We start from the raw sequence: 21995 nt of genomic DNA, 5'->3' as shown, positions 1-21995 counted from the left end.
TGAGCCACCAGGGAGTCCCAGTGGCTGGGTTTTTAATTCAATTCTGGTGCTTCAGGATTAGATAATCCATTGCAAACTTGCCACAATCTTTGTTAAAGCTTATACTTTTTAAAAAGTTAGAAGTATGGTCCATATAAATACAGAATGAACATCTATTTAAACTTTATTCAAGTTGTTAGCAAAGGAACCAGTAGTATGGTAAGGCCAATTCAAAGGGGAATTTGAAAAAGGGGGACACACAGGCTGTAGGGTAAGGAAAAATGTTAGGCTTTTCTGCCCTCCTGCCATCAGGATAGATGATGGATCCTTGCGGTCCTGAATGCATGCCTGATGGCGGGCACTTGGAGTAGGGTGTGGGCATAGGTAGATGGGATTCACCTGGGCTGAGACTGGGCTTTTAAGGGCAGCGTCACGGGGGCGCCAGAAGAAGCTGAGAAGAGCAGAAGAAACTGAAAGAGAAGCTGAGAAGCAGCAGAACAAACGGAAGAGCAGAGAAGCAGAGAGAAGGCTGGAGAGCCCAGATAGAGTGAGGATTTGCTGGGGGCTGGGAGGACTGCCAGCCTCCCGGCCCCCCAGCACCCCTGTCTGCCAAATGCCTGGTGAACCCCAATAAAAGATCTGCAAAAACCCACTGAGGACTCTGACTCCTCCTTTTCCTGGTCTGCTGGATTTTAGAAAACCTGCACTGTGGCCTGTACTGCCCCTACACAGGCAAAGGATGTTGAAATGAATTTGGTAAAGGATGCAAGACTGGTTATACGCTACCCGGTCCTGGAAATAGCCTTTGTGATTATCTTTTCTTGGGACAGAAATCTTCATGTAAACATTGAACTTCAATGTCTGGGCTCTAATCAAATAGCAAAAATTAAAGTCAAACACAGGTGTGCCAACTATAATTGTTGGAAGAGATTTTTAAAATAACGACATTGAAAGGACAAGCAGTCATCTTCCTGGCTTACTTCTAAGGTTTGATAATTCTTTTTCCTTCATAACATTGGTTTATACAATTATATAGGGTTCAGATGTACAGCATTATTGTTTGACATCCCTGTGGCTACATTATCATCTCCACCAAAAATTTCATTTCCATCCATCGCCATGCAATTGACACCCTTTACTCTTTTGCCCACCCTGCAGCCCTCTGCCCCTCTGGTAACTACCATTTTGTTTTCATAATCTAAGAGTTTGTATTTGTTTAATGATTTTTTTAAAAGATTTGTTTATGCATACAAGAACTGGGATATAGGCCAGATGTGGGGGGGGGGGCGGGCAGGGTGAGAGGATTCACCAGAGTCAGAGCAGGGAGCAGAACAGGCAGATTGACTGAAATACACTGCTGAGGTGAGCAGCGGGTCTGTGTCATGTGGGTCAGCTCCTTAGGGCAGATCCCCAAAGTGCTCACATCCCTGCGGTGCTACCTGCCTGTAGGGTAAATGGAAGTGATCAGGTTTTTTCCCCTCTCCTGCCATTAGCATCAATGATCGACACCTGTGATCTTACATGTGTGCCTGGAGTATGGCTTGGGGGTGCGTAAGTGGGCACACCTGAGCCCAGAGACTGAGCATGTAAGGGCAGCAGAGGTCAGGGGGCAGCAGAGGTCAGGTGGCAGCAGAGGCCCGGAGGCAGCGTGTAGTAGAGATCATTGGAGAGACCAGGAGAGAACACCAGAGAGCCCAGAAAGAGTAAAGATTTCCTGGCCCCTCAGGCCTTCCTGCCTGCCCTGCATCTGGATACCTCACTTCAAATTGTGTAGAAAGATGATTAAAACCTGAAAAAGCCACTGAGGGCTCCAGGACGCCTCCTTTACCTGACTGCCCGGATCATAGAAAAACTGATACATGCTTTGCTGGGGCTACACTGACATAAGTGGAAATATGACAAACTGGTGTTAGTGTGGAGGAAGAACAGACTTTACCAAGTACAGTTAAATGCAAATTTGTTTTAAAAATATGACCATGTACTACATGCTAGACCCTTTCAGGATCTTGATCTCAGTAAGTGAGGCAAATGAAATGTTTCCCCTCTAACTTACCGAACCTCAGCTATTACATATTAAATTCAGTCCTTTTATAATGATTCTACATTAATTATGTGATTTCTAAAATTATCTTTACAATAATCAATTCTCAAATACTCAGTGCATTGCCATATGGTGGATCCCTTTATTAAAAGTCACTCTTGGGCCTCCCCAGTGGTGCAGAGGGTTGAGCGCCGCCCTGTGAAGCTGTCCGCAGCCTCTGCAGAGCGGATTCGATCCCAGGCCGGCCAGGGAGATACCCACATGGCGTGGCAGACCTCTCCTGTCTCACCCACTGCTCCCCTCAGCAGTGTCTTCAGTCCGTCTGCATGTTCTGCTCTCCGCTCTGTCTCTGGTGAATTCTCTCACCCTCCTGTGCCTTGCCTCTAACCTGTACCTGGGTTCTTGTATGAATAAATAAAAATCTTAAAAAAAAAAAGTCACTCTCACTCATTATCTTGTGCTTTGATTTGTTTGCTCTGCTTGGAAGATCCATCTCCCCATTTCACCCTACAAAGCCCAGCTGAAAGGTCTTTTCTCTGTAGGTTTCTCTGATCCATCCCCCCACCAGGGCAGAATAAATTGTCCCCTCATTTATATCCCCATTGGTTTTTTTTATACTCCTCTCTCATAGCACTTATTGCACCCACTTTACTTTTTATCTTTCTTTCACACAAGGTCAAAAGATACACAAAGGAGAAACTTTTCAATATTATGGAGGCATATTGCAGAAGGCTTCCTAGAGAAGGTAGCTCCTGCCAATGTTTGCGCTCTGGATAATTTCATTCAGTAGACATTTTCTGAGTATTTATCATGTGCTACAGGAATATGGAGTTGAAAGGATATCATTCCCACCCTTAAGGTAACAGGTAGTGCTTTATGTAGGTTGGCAGTCAACATACATTTGTTGAAAGGAGATATTCAAAACAAAAGCAACATGAAAGAAAGATGAATGGCAACACATTCTATTTTCTTCTGTGAACAGACTGCTGAATAATTTTTGATCTCCCTTGTAATGCAGTTTGTCCTTGTGAGGTAGATTAAGTGACTGTCCTAGCACAATTCTTTCTTGTCCAGTGTTTTCTTTACTCTGGTCTATGCAGATAGCTAAAGATGAATGGTTTCTGACAGCGCTGCTTTGGCAGCATCTTACACTGCTTTTATAGCCATCATTTTTTTTTTTTTATTTCATGACAAAATGTGTGACAAGAGGATGACCTAGCCTCAGGAATTATTTAACGTCTGATATAAAGAGGGTCTTTCAAATTAGCTGAAGAGCTAATGAAGAGTTTTAACATTTTGCTAATTTTTCTGCTAATTTTCATTTTTGGTGGCTTTTGTGCTTAGAGAAACAAGAAAAAGCAGGCTTTCAGTAATTTGCTAATACAATCAACAATCGGGCCTCCCTTGGTGGCGCAGCAGTTGAGCACTGGGCTGCAAGGGTCCCACATGGCGAGACAGACCTCTCCTGCTGTGCCCACTGCTCCCCTCAGCAGTGTATTTCGTTGGTCTGCCTGTTCTGCTCCCCGCTCTGGCTCTGGTGAATTCTCTCACCCTCCTGCACTTCTGACTGTACCAAGTGCTTGTATAAATAAATAAATAAATCTTTAAAAAAAATACAATCAACAATCATTTCTTGAAGGCCAACTAAGTGTCTAACATTGTCAGATGGATTAATATTTAACAGAATGGGTTATCAATAAACATTTACTGAACATAGTCTCAGGAGTTTAAAAACTTTGAGACAGAAAGTTAACATTAGGGAATAACACAGAATAAATTCATACTAAATTGTAGATCTCTGACAAGTGTAGAAATAACTTGAGGAAGAGTGAGATTAATAAGGATTAGTGTAAAAGTTGTTCAATTAAGTTTACTGAATGAACCCCTGAATTTCAGGCACCATCGCTGGAATACATAGTTAAAATGCAAAGCTCCTAGTTCTCAAGGAATTCACAACCTGGGGGAGATCTATAAAAAATTACCTTGAATGCAATACATGATAATAATATAACTGTGAACAATGTGCTAGAAGCCAAAGGAAGGAGGCTGGAATTAGAGAGATTTTCTCAGGTGACATTTGGGTTGGACTTTAAAGAATGAGTTAATCAGAGCAGAGAGAATAGACATTTCAAACAATAACAACAACAACAATAAAACACATACAAAAAACAACTACTACAATGGGGAAGACAACTTTCCTCCAGGTCATTCTTCTGGACATATAAAAGTGTAAATGGTCATCGTGTCTCATGTGTTCAGTGCTATCCAGTCACCCCAGAGAGAAGCAGAGGTATCTGAGCCCCATTTAGATCTGCTGACTCACAGACTCTTGGGCAACAATAAATGCCTCTTGTTTTGAGCTGTGGAGTTTAGGTTGGTTTGTCATGCAGAAATAGTCACCAATATAGAGGTGTTATCATCCAATTACATAAGGGTCAATGGAAGGGCATAGGCAGAGAAGGAGTCAGTTGGTAATTTTTGACAGTCAAGAGAGTGTAGACATGGAAAAGTAGAGAAATCAAAAGCTGTACAGTCAGGATTATGTAGAGAAACAGTGCGCACACACATATATGTGTATGTATGTAGAATTTTTTTTGTTGTTTGCTATTTTCCTTTTCAGATCAAGATTTATTTTAAGAAACATGCACATGTGATGCGGAAGCTGGTGAGCCCCAAATCTCCAGGGTCTGGCAGCAATTAGAGACTCAGGAAAGAGCTACATTTGGGAGTCCAGTGGGAGTCAGCTGGCAGATTTCGTACTTCAAGGGAAGTCAGTGTTTGTTCTCGTAAAGTTCACCCACATTATGAATGTCATTTGCTTTACTCAAAGTCTATCAATTTAAATATTAATCTCTTCCAAAAAATACCTTCATGGGGACATCCAGAATAATATTTGACCAAATATCTAGGCACTATGCACACCAAACCTGACTTGTAAATTTTAATTATCACACCAGTTGAGGGCAACTACACATAGTCAGAAAGCCTTTGGTTCTATGTGCACACTGCTTCCTGCAGCTGCAGCTGCAGGCTCTGCATAGATTTCAGAAATGTGCATGAGATTAATGGTTTGCTGGAAAAATTGATGACTCAAAACTTAGAATTGTAGCAGGCACTCATCAAATTTTTATTTCAAGTAGTTAAAAAGCAATTGAGATGTAATCTTGCCCTTTTACCCATTTATCTTTTTTTACCTGTACTTGGCCATCTCAGCTTGACATATCTCAGATTGTTTTCAATACTTTCTAATCGCCATGGTCTTTCCCACGAAGTGATGGTAACTTCATCCTCCCAGTTGATCATACCAAAAATCTGGGAAATATACTCAACTGTTTCTTTTCACCCCTTACAACCAACCAGCCTATTTTTTTCAAAGATTTTATTTTTATTTATTTATGCATACAAGAACTTGGGTATAGGCCAGAGGTGAGGGGGGTGAGAGGATTCACCAGAGACAGAGTGGGGAGCAGAACAAGTAAACTGACCGAAGACACTGCCAAGGGGAGTAGTGCGAGAGACAGGTGAGGTCTGCTGCACCATGTGGGTTAGCTCCCTGGCTTGGGATTGAACACAGAACTTAGCGGTGATAGCACTGAGACTTAACCCCTATACCACCAGGGAGGCCCTAACCACCCTATTTTGAAGTCCCCTGAGTTTTAGCTTCAAGGTATCTTTGGCCTCCATCTATATCATCCTTCTTCACTGTCATCTCATAGTCTGAAACACTATCATCCTTCTCCTGACTCACTGAAGTGAACTTCTTTTTTTTTTTTTTGATAGTTTTTTTTAAAAAGATTTATTTGTTTATGCATACAAGAGCTGGGGTACAGGCCAGAGATGCGGGGGGTGAGAGGACTCACCAGAGACAGAGTGGGGAACAGAACAGGAAGATTGACCGAAGTACACTGCTGAGGGGAGCAGTGGGTGAGACAGGAGAGGTCTGCTGCACCATGTGGGTTGCCCTCTGGCCGGCCAGGGATCGAACTGGTGCTGCAGAGGCTCCAGATTGCTTCATAGTGCAGTGCTTAATCCCTGCACCAGCAGGGAAGCCCTGAAATGGACTTCTAAGTGCTCACCTCGCTTCCCCTCTTGCTGCACTCATATTCATTCTCCACCAGCAGTCAGCGTGGTTGTATCATATCGGGTTCCCAGAACCAGACCCTGAGATATGAAGATTTGTGTGTAAGTAATTTCCCCGGGAGAAGTTGATATAGGAGAGGGAAGACAGAACAGAAAAAAGGGAACAACAAAATCCTGTGAATAGCTTTAGCTTGATAGAGCATTACACTCCATTGTTATTCCAACTTGAGGCATAGGAGCTACTTTGACCCATCCATACAGCCACTGCCTTCATTGTCTGTGCAAGCAAAGCTACTCCTGCAGCCTCAGGCAGTTAGCCTAAGTGGCTCAACCGGGTCAGGAGGAGTCACTCCCGAAATGATTCACTCTCCTGGTTAACAAGATAAGTCTAAGCTGTCAGCCAGGGATAGGAAGAGGGAATATTTATTTTCTCTGCACATGGGCCTCTCCATGGGGCTGTTTGGTCTTTCTCACAGCAAGTCATCTGGATTCCAAGAGTGGGTGTTCTAAGAAGCTGCCAGTTTCTTAACACTGGGCCCCAATCTGGCAAGATGCTATGCTTGGGTGAAGTCACCAAGTTCCTCCAGATCCAGAAGAAATAGACCCCACATCTCAAGAGGAGTGGTAAGGGGAGTGTGCATCTCAATCTGCCACACTCTTTTTTCTGACCACACAGTTTACATGCCTTTCACATGCATGATATAGTCACTCATCATCTCCCCAAGTCCCCTAAGTATTTCCTCATGTTTTGAGCATCCAGGTTCAAGTTGGCATCCAGGATAACTTTTGGTGACTCATTGTGTGACCAACACCAACACTTGCTGGACTACAGGAGCAGTAAGAGAAAGAAAGAACTTAATCTGCCTTTTTTACTCAGACCAGTACTTGGCCCATACTAGCTGGATGGGCAATCTCATTTAATTCTCACTTTTCAACTGAAAACAAACAAACAATTGAAACGGACAAGGGGGTAAGTAAATTGCTAAAGATTAGAGAGTAATAAATAGTCAGATCAGAATTTAGGCCTTTCTGACTAAAATCCATTCTGAAAATAAATAGCATGGTCTTTATCTCAGTGGAATTTACAATCTAGCAGAGGAAGTAAGATTCAGTATGCTGAGTAAATGAGATGACAAAGGTTAAATTAAGGTATTGGCTGGTGGAAGGAACAGATGCAGTGACAGCTTGAAGAGGTGAAGATTTGGTGATTGTCCAAATGTGGAAAGGGTGGAAATGAGTGAGTCAAGGATGATTTTTAGGCTCTGAGAAAGTGGGAGACCAAGAGAAGATGTAATAGGCAAATATGGAGAGGAAATTGGATATGAGAATTCAAGTTTATAACCAAGTCAACTAGCAGGTAAAGAAAAAACTCTAGATCTGAGAATCATGAATCAATCATGTATTAACTTAAATTTTTTTCTTTAATTTTTTAAAAATTCTGGGAAAAAATGAATAACATAAACCATTTCCAAACATACAGTTCAGTGGTATTAAGTATTGGAGGCTAAGAGTAGAAAATTTGGGGAAAAGGCATCACAAGACCAGAACTGGGGGTGGAGGTAGAGATGACTAACATCATAGCTATAGAAATGAAAAATCCTTAGGCACCAACTGCTCTAGCTAACATCAGATGATACAGAAAAGTATCTGCAGGCACAGACCAGAGGTGGGGATGTGGAGACTGAGGAAAATCTCCATTGTAAAGAATCACTGGTCCTTACAGATCAACCTAGCCATACCCTAGAAGTACTTAAAAAATAGATAATAGAGTGAAGACTTGCCAGGGGCTTGGAGGCCTATGGGCCTCCTGGCCCCCTGGCATTCCTGCCTGCCATGTACCTGGTTGCTGCAATGCATGTAAAGCTCAATAAAAGCCTGAGAAAGCCACTGAGGGCTCCAGGACTCCTTCTTTATCCGTCTGCTGGATCAGAAAACCTGCTCAGTGGCCTTCCTTCTCCTACAATGAGTTACAAAATTTTTTCTGAGACTACACTCCACAATGCCAAAAATCTAACTTTGTGATATCCCAAAGCTGTTAGCACTATGCTTTGCATATAAAAGGGGGTACTTGAAAATACAGTTCTGATATATTATTTACAACATATTAATGGCCACTCATTCATTAGCCCTTCCTTTAGTCTTTCAAAATAAGAGTGAAGGGTCTCCCTGGTGGCACAAGGGGTTAAGCACCACACTGTGAGGGAATCTGCAGCCTCTGCAGCAGGAGTTCAATCCCCAGCCAGGGAGCTACTCACATGGCAGCAGACTTATTCTGCCTTGCTGGCTGCCCACCTCAGCAGTGTATTTCAGTCAGTCTGCCTGTTCTGTTCCCCACTCTATCTCTGGTGAACCCTCTCACCCCCCGCCCCCCCATTTCTGGCCTGTACCCCAGCTCTTGTATGCATAAATAAATAAAATCGTTAAAAAAATAAGAGTGCAATCTTGTCTTCCCTAAAGGCTGCAGTTTCTGGTCTCCCCTGCCCCTCCTTATGCTGGTCCACTACACACTAGAAAGAACTTATTTATGAAGTACCAAGTTGAGTTTTTGCAGGGAAGGAAGGGCATGACACAGTTAACTTTCCTAAGAGAGCTGACTGTTGCATAGTCAGCTGGCAGAAATAACCCACTCGGAATTCGGGAGCTCAAAGGTTTTCTTTTTTAAAATTTATTTATATTGTAGTGGCAGGATGGGCCACTGAGCAGGTTTTCTATAATCTGGCAGACGGGTAAAGGAGTCCTGGAGACCTCGGTGGCTTTCTCAAACTTTTATTGAGCTTTACATGCATTGCAGCAACCAGGTACACGGCAGGCAGGGGTGCCAAGGGGCCAGGAGGCAGGTAGGCCTGCAAGTCCCTGGCATGTCTTCACCCTGGCCTTCTCTGGCTTTCTTTCTCCCCTTCTCTGTCCTGCCTTTTCTGCTTCTGCTACTCTCGGTGACTACCTCAATACGCCTCCCACTGCTCACGGAAGTAAACAACACAATAATGTAACATCCACACTGCTGCACAGCCATCACCACCTTCTACCTGGGGAACTTTTCCATCTCAAAATGAAGCTCTATACTCATTAAACAATAACTTTTTTTTCCTCCTTCCTTTAGTCCTACAACTGCAGTAACAACAGCAGGTGCCCCATCAGGCAGGGCAATCCTTACGGTGGGAGGGCAGAAAAGCCTGAAAACCAATTACCCTACCTACATCGTTTACATCGTTGCTCATTTTGTACAATGTTTGCCTTCTCTTCTCACGTGTAGTCCCCCTGAAATTCCCACCACCATACCCGAGCACCATCACCATGGTCCCCCTGTTCCTCGCTCCCCTTTCGATCCCTTTCTCGCCCCCTTCCCTGCAGAATATTAGAGTTGCCTGTTAATTTTATTTATTATTTTTTCCCCTGATCCCTTCTTTCATAAAAGGTCCCCCCCCACCTCCCCCAGAGTTCAGATGCTACCAGACCAACTTTACGCAGCCTCGAGTCCCCCCAACCTTGGGGATGAATCTGGGACTCGCTGACTTGGACACTGGCCGCCCCCGGCTCGCGCGCCACCGGGTGGCTCCTCCCGCCGCCTCCCCCACGCCGGGACCGTTTGCAGCTCTTTGTTGCGCACGGGGAGAACCCCGAACCCAACAGCCGCCGAGCAGTCGCCCAGCTCGAGGCCCGCTGGCGCGCTGCGGGCGCGCGCGGGTGGGGAATGTGGAGCCCAGGGGTCGCCAACTGGGTTCGGATGGAGACCCGGGCAATGGCTCCGGGGCATGCGCCACCGCGGCCGTTGGGAGAAGCAAAACCGACGCCCAGGGGCCAGGAGCCTGGCGCAATGGGGCTGCGCGCCCGGCGCGCCTGGCACGGCGAGGGGACCCCGCGGCCGCATCGGGAGGGCCCGCGGCGCAGGTGCGCGGCGCAGGTGTGGCCGCCGGCGGGTAACGTCGCGTGCGCGGGCGTCGGGGGCGGGCCCGCAGGTGCGTGCGGCGGCGGCTCTGCGCGACCCGCTAGGCTTGCGCCTCTGCTGCTCCACCTGGACGTGCCTGGGACGCGCAGGTAACAGGTGGGGCGGCCCATGTTCTATGGAGGCCGTAACCTTAGCTCCCACGAAGAGTGCGGATTCCGAGTTAAGAGGACAACTCAAAAGTCTCCTGCCCACGTTGTAGACTGAATTTTTTTTTTAATAAATTTTATTTTTATATTCCCCATACAATTGCAACCCCCCCATTCTGACCCCAATCCCTCCCCTCCCGCCCCCCCACCCCCCAAAAGTGTCTCTGGTTCATAGTTTTTTGTTGATTTTGATTTTCACTTTCTTATACTTATTCTTTTTCCTGGTCCCTTATTTAGGTTTTCTAGATTCCTGCTATGAGTGAGACCATCCGGTATTTTTCTTTTTCTTTCTGGCTTATTTCACTGAGCATGATCCCTTCCAGCGCCATCCATGTTGCTGCAAATTGCATGTGTTTATCTTTTTTGAATGCTGAGTAATATTCCATGGTGTATATGGACCACATCTTCTTGATCCAGTCATCTATTTTGGGGCATTTGGGCTGTAGACTGAATTTTATTTGAATCAGGCGTGCAATAGAAAAACCAAGGTTTAAATTTAAATGGCTAAGTGAATTTTACTTTATCAGTTCTTTTCCCTGGACATTTCATTTTGCCCCACGGATGAAGGGGTACTGGAAAGCCATCTGAGCGAGCGTGAGAGCCTTAGTGAGAGTCTGAACCCACAGGGGGGTTCAATTTGTATCCAATTAAACTAGTAAGTACAAGGAAAGAATGCAGGTTACTACTTTCAGTTGGGTTTGGCTTAGAGAGAAAAATTATTAAGGCTCTGCGAGCCTCTTTGCTACTGTCTGAAACAGTGCTTATTTTTTGGCTATTGTCTGAAACCGTACTTATGGAATAAGTTCTGTGGATTAAATGCTAGCACATAAAGACAAGGGAGGGAACCTGCGCTACCCCTCCTGTTGATTTAAGCAGTTATTTCTTTCAGGTTTGCGCTTTGTAAAAACTGAAATATTGTGTACAGCCGAGTCATTGCTGATTCATACAGCTTGAAGGTTACGTCTGTGTTTGTGTTTCAACAAAACCTGGAAACAAGATGGAAGAAAACAATTTAGAGGTAATACTGCCCTTCTTAACTGCTCCTGTGGCTCCCAAGTGTTATCTCTACAATATACTGGGAGGTACTTACAAGCAAAAGCCCTCACAGTTAGCTCCTGGCATTTCTGGGGGTGGGGGGTGGGGTTGGGTGTTGGTTGAGTTAAACAGGCATCTACATAGGTGAAATTCCACTTTTGGTGTAAAGTGAACTAAGTGTTTTTATCATCAGTTGATATTTTAAATAACAAAATCTACTTTAAAACACCCTAATGTATTTTTTTACTGTTAATGTGCTTTTTGGATCACGTGGGGATTTTTCCTGCAGATTCTGCTTGAGGAGGTGTAGGGGGAAGCCCAGGACTCTGCATTTCTAAGAAATATCCTGAGGAAGTTGCCATTGATTTGGGAACCACATTTACAGTATTTAGGCTTAGATCTGTACTGTCCAGTGGTTAGTCAGTTACTACACATGGCTATGGAGGACTTGAAACATGCCAGTGAGGAACTGAACTTTTAAATTAAAAAACTAAGCACTCAATTTCATTATTGGGGAAGTTTTAAGAGTGTTTGGAATAACTTGGGTATGTGAATCTAATGGTTTATGTAAATCTTTTGAAATCCAAGTACAGATCAGGTGGTTCTGATTGGACATTGATGCCTAAGTGTGAAATATACACTGGATTTTGAAGATATATGAAAAATAAGAATCTTTTTCATGTTGAAATGATACAGATATGTTGGGTTCAGTAAAATATTACAATTATATCTTAAAACATTTTGAACACATTGAATATATGAATTGAATATATGTGTATTAACAATTTTATTTATTGATGCATACAAGAACTGAGGTGTAGACCAGAGGTGCGGGGGGTGAGGTGATTCACCAGAGACAGAATGGGGAGCAGAACAGGCAGATCTGAAAGACACTGCTGAGGGGAGCAGCAGGTGAGACAGAGGTTTGCTGACCATGTGGGTCAGCTCCCTGGTTGGAGATCTGCAGTGGCTGCCTGTAGCTCTATAGATAGTACTGAGACTTAACCCCTTGTGCCACCAGGGAGGCCCAAATTGCATATATATTTTGTTTCTGTTGGACATTACTCTGGGTACTTAAAATGCCTTTTGGACTCTATTTCTTTATTACTGGTATTTAGGAACAGCAGTAAATAGTTATGGATTAATCATATAATTCCATTTTTAGTTTTTTTTTTATTGAAGTAAGATCGATTTACAACATTATATATGATTTGAAGCTATAGGATAACCCCCTTAGGTGTTGTTAAAACACAACACCCATCACCATAATTTCTTTCTTTCTAGTGGAATCATATGAAAAATGAATTCTAACACTTGTAAAAAGGCCTTTATTTTAAAAAAGAAGCCTTTGTTTAGGACTATTGCAATCAGAGCTTTGCAGCAGGGGAGAGAGATTAGGCTTCACTCCAAACACAGCAAGGTCAGCCGGGAATTTGTAGCCTATATGCAGAGTGATCGGTCAGTGGATGAAAAGTATTAAGAGGAGACATCAAGGGTTTGGGGAATCCTTGCTGAAGACAGGCCAGGGGGATAAGATATCAAGGATGGGGGATAAAGAATTGCATCAGCTATAGTTTGATCTGATGTTGAAAGTAGTGAATGCTGTCCAAAGTGAATTAGCAGAATTCTTACTAAACCGAGCTATGGAAAGACAGGGTGAAGTCCAGGTAGAGGCCTAGAGAGAAGAGGACCTAACTGCATTTTGATCAAGGGGATTGTTGGCTATTAGCAGTTTCCAGCCTTCTTCTCACCTGCACTACAGCCTTTGGCTTGTGGGTAGTAGACTTGCAACTACTTTATTAAACATATACATAACTAATTTTCTTTTCAACTGACTCTAAGCTATAGGAAGTATAAAGCCAGATTCTTAATTAAAAGGAGTGAGAGGAGGCTTGGATGAACTGTGGAAGAAATGCAGTGCTATCTAATGATTTTAGGTCACAAATGGGTTGGAATGGCCAACATGTTCTACAAGGGGGTGGGGGAGGAAAGCTCTTTTTTCCCTTATTAACTCCTGAAGTTATTTTTTTGTTGTTGTTTGTAAACTTTCAGGGCAATAGTGTGATACATGATAATTTTGAAGAAGTTCCCAGAAAGAAGGTAATTGAGTTTAAACCTCCATTATACAGACAGCGTTACTACTTTGTTAAAAATTTGGTGAATCAACATAAACCCAAGAAGGTATGTATTTCTTTTTCTGAATAATTATTGAGACTGATGAAATATTTCATCAAATACTAATTCTTAAGGACATAGTAAATAGGCAGGGACTATTAGAATCTCTAAGGTCTTGTACGCTGTGTAATCCCTCTAGTTACTCTAAGATCACCTTGCTCTAGAAGGCTTTGCTACTCAGCTGCTGGTGTGGGTGAGCCTGGGGTGATTGGGGCGAGGTGTGGAGTCCTTGGCATCCTCTCTTGCTTTGTAACAAAGCTTCATGATCAGTCTTGGCTATGCTGTGTCCCCACTGAATTCTGTCTGTAATACCCCCTTTCTGTATCAGTGCTGAGTGCATTTCCTAGGGCCACTGTGCTTCAAAGGCTAGTCCAGTGGACATCTGAATTCGCCAGAGAAGGTTATAGGGTGAAAAATGATAGACTTCTTTTTTTTTTTAAATTTATTTATTTATATAAGCACTGGGTACAGTCAGAAGTGCAGGAGGGTGAGAGAATTCACCAGAGCCAGAGCAGGGAGCAGAGCAGGCACTGACGAAGTACACTGCTGAGGGGAGCAGCGGGCGGCAGGAGAGGTCTGCGCGCCATGTGGGACCCTCACCCAGCGACCAGGGATCGAACTGGCACTGCAGAGGCTGCGGACAGCTTCGCAACCCAGCGCTCAACTGCTGCACCACCAGGGAGGCCCAGAATGATAGACTTCTTAAGGAAAATGATTGTTAGTTTAATTTTCTCTAATGTGTTCTATAGTTAAAATTGACAAACTTCTCTTTTTTTGCTAGGTTATTTGCAGTTATTGATGTGGTTCATAGATTGTTACTAGTATAGTTTCAGCTCAGTTCCTACTTGGAGGAAAATTGGATGTACTACATAAAAAGTAGTGCTGTTTGATGCCCCCTAAGGTTATCATTTTCTTTCTGAAACTAACTTTTATTTTCTAATTGTCTGTTCCCCTTCTCCAGAGTCCGTGAATATCCTTGCCTCAAAAACCAATATTAATGAATGTGACCAAGGGTAGAACTTTTAGATCCATTGCAAGGCTACCTAGTATGTTCAAGGAACAGGTTCTGTGGTTAAACACATTTGAGGAGAAATTAGGTTAAATATGATTGAATGTACCTTTATTACTAAGATGGAGTATGAATTTTCCACAGGGGGATTAGCAGTATTTCCTGGAAAATAGCTGGCAAATGCTGCAGAAGTCATGATCTTGATTTTACAAAGTGGGTGTAGGGTAAATGATTTTCAGGCTTTTCTGCCCTCCCACCATTAATTAGGATTGCACACCTGATAGTGAGCTCCTGTGTTCTGTTACATTGTTATATTCAATTGTATTGTTTACTTCTGTGGGCCATGGCTGCAGTATTGATATATTTGCCAAGAGAAGCAGAGGCAGGCAAGAGAACCCCACAGAGCCCAATAAAGAGTGAAGATTGCCTGGGCTAGGGAGGCCTAATGGCCTCCTACCCCCTGCCCCCACCCTCTGCCTGCTGTGTACCTGGTTGCCACACTGCATGTAAAACCTCAATAAACAGCTGAGAAAGCCACCGAGGGCTTCAGGACTGTCCTTTGCCGGTCTGCTTGGATCATAAAGATAGCAGCTCTGTGCTCTTCCTGGCACTACAGTGGGGTTGAAATTAATTTTGAGCTAAACCTCATTCTGTTTTAGTTTTAACCCTTTGAAAACCTCTGTATTTGTGCATTTCAAGACTATACATGGAATGTTTCTTACCTAGTATCCTGAAATAGTTTATAACTCCAGATTTCTGCTTAAGATTAGAGGCAACTATCCTTGAAGCTGATTGGTGATATCTCTTTATATGTGGATACTTTCATATGTTTGTTTTATTTTCATTTGTCTTTTTCTCCCATAATGGAGTTCAGAATTTAGATAATTCCTCTATGGTTAGTGATGGCTTTATTGTATGATTTGGAAAACCAGATTTAATAAAAAATGTATAAGAATGCATATGAAGATAGATTAAGGGTATTAGATTAACAGACTTGTGTGTATGAATTGTGAAGGACTGGTCAAGGTCAGCCTTCTGTTCTGATAACGGGTAGATACCCTTATTGGTCTAAAATTCATGAAGTTGCTCAGAGGGACACAGTTTCCTCTCCTGGGATACCTGCTTTCTGTGTAGCAGTGTGCCGGGCCAGGCCCCTCAGCTACATGATTCCCACCTGAATAAGAGGAGTTTCTTATAATGTTACAGCAGAAATTCTGCCAGGAAACCAAGCAGCACTCAGAGAGGAAGAGGGAAGTTCTTTATTAATGCTGGTGGGCTCAGAGGAGATCCTTCTCCAAAGCCTGAGCCCCAAGCAATTAGGCAACAGGATGTTTATTGCCTAAAGAAGGGGTACATTATCAATTAAAACCAGCTGGGATACAGAGGCAGGAGACTTCTAACCGGTTATCTGGGATGTATGAGTCAGGCTTGTGGCCTTGAGACCCTTTATCACTTATTCCCTGAAACTTTAAAGTCTATAGTCTTTGTTTCAACATAACTTTAGACATTTTCCACATCAGTGGAATTGTAAATACTCTTTTGGTAGGTCATGGGAAATTAATAGGACTTATTTTTGCCTCCCATGTTTATCCTATCTCAGATTAATTTCTTTTTTGTGTACTTTTTTCTATCAAAAGATCCTTCCATATAATGGTTTTTTCCTGATAGTGATGCCATCTCAAAAAATTTTTTTAAAAATCATATTTAACTTTTCTGACTCTCAGTGTCTATAAAATAACATTCTGACTTGTCTACAGGTTGCAGACTTGGGGTGTGGTGATACGTCACTCATATGGATGTTAAAATTCCACAGTTGCATTGAACTGCTTGTTGGAGTAGATATTGATGAAGATAAATTACAATGGAAAGGGTAATACCTACTTACTGAAAGAACTGTGTGTTAATCTAAAACTAGGGACACTGTTCAGTATACTTAGAGGGAGTATTGTGTAATACAACTTGTTTTAAAAAACTGGCACTCTTAGAGTCTCTACCTCACCAGGCGACTGTTATATCACTAAAATTGGCTGTGTACATTGTGAATAATGCCTGCATTTTATTCTGCCAATGCAGAAAGTATAACCTCAATTAAATGCTTATTATAGTCAAAGCATTGCAAATTCCATCTCAAATGGCAAGGTTTAATCATTTTAATGCCGGACACCCTAATAATTTACAGTAGAGGACTTAAATTGTCCTGAGTACTGGGTGAAGACCCCAGAGCTCCGTTTTCAAATTTAAACAAAAGCAGCTCTTCAATCTTCGCCTGCCTATCTGCCTGCCTGCCTATCTATTTGTTGGTCTCTCTCTCTGACTACCTACCTACCTACCTACCTATCAATTAATTATCTGACTTCCACATATTGTTTCAAGAATATCTTCGCAATAGCAAAGAATTGAAAATCACTGATCCAAAGTGAACTGGGAAGCCTAAAGTATTAACAATAAGAGCAATGTCAAATATTCAAAATTTTCTTGTTATTGGCCTGTTCTTCCCAGAGGGGAAGTTACTGTAAGACGTGGTGCTTTTAACACATCATGGGAAATAGACCATGTCAGACTTCTCAGTATGGGTAGAAGATAATTATCAGAACCGCAGAGTTCTATAAATAGATTGTTGTGTTCAAATGTTCCTTACTCTTCAATAACGCTTTTGCCAGGAGTAAATTGTCTCCATTTATGGGTGATTTCCTAAGTCCCCGGGATCTGAATTTGACTATAACCTTGTATCATGGTTCTGCTGTGGAGAGAGATTCTCGTTTGCTGGGATTTGATTTGATAACATGTATTGAATTGTAAGTATAAAACTAATTCTGACTGTATAAATTCAATTGAAAAATCTAATTAGTCTGGATAATTTAGTGCCCTAAATAGATATTTAAGTTATAATGTTAATTTTTATTTGTAAAGAAAATTGCTAGTCGGTTTGGACTGGCTTTTTGCTGGGCTTTTTTCAGCCTTTTGTGTGGAAGTGATTTCAGATTTACAGATAAGTTGCAAAAAGAATAAATGGTACTAGAGATACCCATATACCCTTTATCCAGATTCATGTATTGTGAACATTTCCCTCATTTTCACACCTGTGGTCCCTCTTCCTTTCCCCCCTCCACACACACAGTTTTCTTTTCTGAACCATGTAAGGGTAGGTTTTCCCCATAATGACACTTTACCCATAATAAATTAAGTGCATATGTCTTAAGGGGTATTCAATAACCAGTGCCCCCTTCCCTCATTGTGGTTTTGATTTGCTTTTCCCTAATGATTAGGTGGCCATCTTTTTCATATACCTAATGGCCATTTATATTTCTTTACAGAAATTGACAAATCTGTTGCCCATTTTTTAATCAGGTTGTTTAGTGTTGTTGAATTGTCAGCAGTTCTTTATATATTCTGGATATTAACCCCTCCTGAGATATGATTTGTGAATATTTTCTCCCATTCCTGTATTCTCAATGTTTCTATCTTGGATAATACAGGAAATAGTATAATTTAGTAACTTTTGCTAAATACTGTTCGGTAACAGGCATGATACTCTTTTTTTTTTTTCTCTTCAGTTGAATTTAACTTCTCAAAACTTGCTGTCTTGTTTCTCCTCTATTTAGTGTTTCAAAACTTCAAATTCAATGTAGGTTGAATTTTTTTTTTTTTAAAACAGCATTCTACTTTATACTGCTTCCCACTTCCCGAGATTATCATCTAGGTCATTTGATTTAAAGTGGATTTCCTGCCACAGAACCTTACTCTCTGTTCTTTGTCATAATATTTCTTCCTCCTTATTCATGTCTTTATTTATTTTATTATTCTTTATTATAAGTCCAGGGAACACAGCGAAGACCAAAGTAGTTGGATAAGGGGGCACTGTGGGCAAAGGGGAGAGTGAAAATATAGGAATAATTATTTCAGGTTACTCATGTACTATTGTATGTTGAAAGGAGGGGTAAATCAAATAGAGATAGAAATGGTTTTGCTAATCAATTAGGAAAATACTTGCAAGTGAAGCTAGAGTTTACTATGTCTCTCCCATTCACCATTTCAGGATAGAACATTTGGATTCAGAAGACCTGACCAGGTTTCCTAAAGTTGTATTTGGATACTTATCTCCATCTATGGTTGTTATCAGCACTCCAAACTCTGAATTCAACCCCCTTTTTCCTGCAGTGACTCTAAGAGATGCTGATCACAAATTTGAGTGGAATAGGATGCAGTTTCAGACCTGGTGAGTTCATAATGTTTCTTTATATTTGTTTGGTTTTTGGAATCCCATGGGAGTTTTAAAAGTCCTATGAAAATTATTTTTCCCCTTTAAGAAATGTTTAAGCAAGCAGCACCTCATCTTTATTTCATTTATTTTTATTTATTTTTTTCTTTTTTCTTTTTTAAAAAAAATATTTATATATACAAGCATTGGGTACAGTCAGAAGCGCGGGAGGGTGAGAGAATTCACCACAGCCAGAGCAGGGAGCAGAGCAGGCAGAAGGACCGAAGTACACTGCTGAGGGGAGCAGCGGGCGGCAGGAGAGGTCTGAGAGCCATGTGGGACCCTCCTCCGGTGGCCGGGGAGCAGCCGGGGATCGAACCGGCGCTGCAGAGGCTGCGGGCAGCTTCGCAACCCAGCGCTCAACCGCTGCACCACCGGGGAGGCCCTCATTTATTTTTAAAGAATGAGGTTTTTTTTAAAGATTTACTTTTATTTATTTATGCATACAGGATCTGGGGAATAGGCCAGAGGTGCAGAGGTGAAAAGATACACCAGAGACAGAGTGGGGAGCAGAATAGGTGGATCTACTGAAATAGATCAGTAGAGGTCTGCTATGCCATATGTGGGTTAGCTCCTTGGCCAGGGATTGAACTCAGACCATATTGAGACTTAATCCCTAGGCCACCAGGGAGGCCTATACTGGGGCGGCACGGTGGGGGTGGAGGGGGAGGGACATTGTTTTCACTGGAAATTGCTTATTTACCATCATCTCCAAATTTACGAAAATGATTTTTCTCCTTACTTTGACTTCAGGGCTTTAGATGTAGCAAATCGCTACAATTACACTGTGGAATTTACTGGTGTAGGGGAACCACCAGCCGGAGCTGAGGAGGTGGGCTACTGCACCCAGATAGGGATCTTCCAGAAAAACGGAACAGAGGCGACTGAAACCTGTGCTTCAGAGCAGTGCAGAGAACATATTTACAAAGCTGTGAGTATCCTTTGTGAGGTCTCTCTCTCAGGACAGGGGAGGAAGTGCATTATCTGAAGGGTGAAGTGTTTTTTCATGATTCCCTAATGTAGATATAAGTATAAATGACCTTATTTTAAGCTTGACTCTTGGGGAGTCCTTCGTACCCCACAATTGCTGTGAGAGTTTGTCCACTGCAACCCGTGAGACCCTCTGGTCTCTTGCCACATCTCAAAGAATAACAGAGAGAATGTTCTTCTGGTATCTTAGAACATACTTGAGCAGTTTGGGCCAGTGCCCCCTGCTCCCCTCTCTCCACCTTTTCTCTCTCTTGGCATTGTCAGCGTGCAGGAGAAAAGCCAGCAGAGATTCCTGCACGGCTTGGCTCAGGAAATGACCTTGGGAACTGAGCCTCCACGCTTCTCAGACCTTCTTGGTTAAGGACATGAAGAATGGACGCATTTCCCTTTTAGCTGATGACTCCCCCCAACCCCCACTATTATCCTCTATTATCAAGTGGGAGTGCTGGGTTGGTGTGAATTGGTGGAAACCTGGGAGACTTATTAGAATTTTGAAAGCAAATCAGAGAGTAAATATTTATGGGTCCAACATTTGACTCCCATTGTAATTGTGGCATTTACCATTAATAGTAGGGGTTTGACATATGTCCATATACTTAATTCCTTTTTTTTTCCTTTATTTTAATCTACTTTCTTGCTTGGCATGTAATCATAGAAAAAGTTCAAGATTAGAAGTATTTCACTCTTCATGTTTCTTTTTTTACTAAGGTAATAGTATTGCTTTCAGAGGTATAGGCTCACACCCTTCAGATGTATGTTTCACACCACACCTACCCTCAAAGCACCCACAGTCCTCTACCGTGGCCCATTGGGCCACCCCCATAATCTGCTCTCTGCCCTCCACTTTCTTCTCTGGAAGTCTCAGTTCTATAGTCAGATTTATAGGGTTTGTTATTAGTTTGTTGCTCTGCCCCTTTGTTTTGTTTCTCTATCTTCCACATCCAATTGACACCATCGGTATGTGTCTTTCTCCTGATTTATTTCACTTCGCATATTCCCTCCAGAGCCATCCATGTTGGGTCAAAGGCAAGAGTTCATCCTTTTTTTTTTTTTATAGCTGATAGTATTCCATTGTGTATATACACCATATTTTCTTAATTCACTTACTTGTCCTTGGGTACTTACTTAGGCTGTTTCCATAATTTTCTATTGTAAATAGGGCTGCAAAGGACACAGGATTACATATTCCTCTTTGAGTTAGTGTTTTTGCATTTTGGGGGGTAGACACCTAGGAATGGAATTGCTGGATCGTACGGTAGGCCTATTTTCAGTATTTTGAAAAACCTCTGGACAGTTTTCCATAGGGACTAGACAGTCTACATTCTCACCAGCAGCATAAGAATGTTCCTTTTTCTCTGCATCTTTGCCAGCACTTCATGCAGTTAATTTTTTAATGTGGAGAAAGTTACTAAAGGTTTTGAAAATTTTCCTACATGCCAAGTGTTTTCTTCTACAGGTCTTTACTGCCTCGTACCCAAGTTTACAGCAAAAAAGGTTCCGCCAACTCGTGTTGATTAATGAAGTGTTCCGAGAAATCCAAAGCATGAGACGTAAATTTGTCCAGAGTCTGAAACCAGAGGATGAGAGGGAATTGGATCACAAGTCAAAAGCCACCGGTCACTCAAAGACCTGCATCGCACTCGTGGGGCCAGTCTTCACAGAGGCTGAAAAAACCAACATAGAGAAGTCTCCCAAACCTTTCTGTGTTGGAAATAAGTTTTATGTACCCCTGGAGAGGCTTCTCGCTTATCCCAAGGTGAACCGCTTATGTGATAACATAGAGGCCTTGAAAACACTCATTGCTGACTCAGTGAGGTTGAACAGCGATGGGTCTGCAGTGAAGGTTGATCTGACTGACGAGGTTGATAATTACTGAGCCTTCTTTTTTTCCTGAAATTCAGGGTCTTGTAAGAGTTGGGCTCATTTAGAGTTTAAACTTTTCATGTAGTCATGATTCGAGTAACTTACTTTTGAATTTACTTGGCTAACCTTGTTGCTGGGTTTTCTTTTTTTTTTTAAGTATCTATACATATTTTTTGGCAGGGGGTAAGGGTTTGTTAATAATGTTCTTGGTTATATGTGTTTTTGTGTTCAGTCATTTTTGAAAGTACATTAAAAAGGTTTAAAGAAAATTGTGTTTAAAACCTTTTCCTAGGTGCCAGGAGTAGCTTTAACATTTTTCTAGGAGACTTCGTGTCCTTTGGGCTAGATTCTGACCTGTAATACTTAGCCTCAAACTTCATAAAAAACAGGAATGCATGTTTCTTTCTTTTTTTTTTTTTTTAATAGAGGCATGTTTTATTTATTTTATTATTTGTTTGTTTGTTTTGTTTATA

The 21995-nt window shown here is 42.1% G+C and overlaps 1 protein-coding gene across 5 annotated transcripts; it reads left to right on the top strand.

The window, feature by feature from the left end:
* The first annotated feature begins 9940 nt into the window (after nucleotides 1–9940).
* Nucleotides 9941–21923, top strand: HENMT1 (HEN methyltransferase 1). 5 transcript variants are annotated; one of them, XM_037500348.2, is made up of 8 exons: nucleotides 9941–9988; nucleotides 11082–11210; nucleotides 13280–13408; nucleotides 16169–16281; nucleotides 17072–17206; nucleotides 18448–18627; nucleotides 19423–19600; nucleotides 21116–21923. In XM_037500348.2, exons 2-8 carry the CDS (start codon nucleotides 11190–11192, stop codon nucleotides 21533–21535), a joined length of 1176 nt encoding a protein of 391 aa, XP_037356245.1. In that variant the 5' UTR covers nucleotides 9941–9988; nucleotides 11082–11189; the 3' UTR covers nucleotides 21536–21923. The 5 variants fall into 5 exon arrangements, with proteins under 5 accessions (XP_037356245.1, XP_037356246.1, XP_037356244.1 ...); XM_037500349.2 differs by having other exon boundaries at nucleotides 9978–10001; XM_037500347.2 differs by lacking the exon at nucleotides 9941–9988 and adding an exon at nucleotides 10062–10135.
* Nucleotides 21924–21995: the final 72 nt, after the last annotated feature.

This window comes from Talpa occidentalis, unplaced genomic scaffold (assembly GCF_014898055.3).
Source record: "Talpa occidentalis isolate TD23 unplaced genomic scaffold, MPIMG_talOcc4v2.1 talOcc4.9, whole genome shotgun sequence".
In the NCBI taxonomy this organism is placed as follows: domain Eukaryota; kingdom Metazoa; phylum Chordata; class Mammalia; order Eulipotyphla; family Talpidae; genus Talpa; species Talpa occidentalis.
The sequence above is the reverse complement of the archived record's forward strand: the minus strand, read 5'-3'. Positions and strand labels throughout refer to the sequence as shown.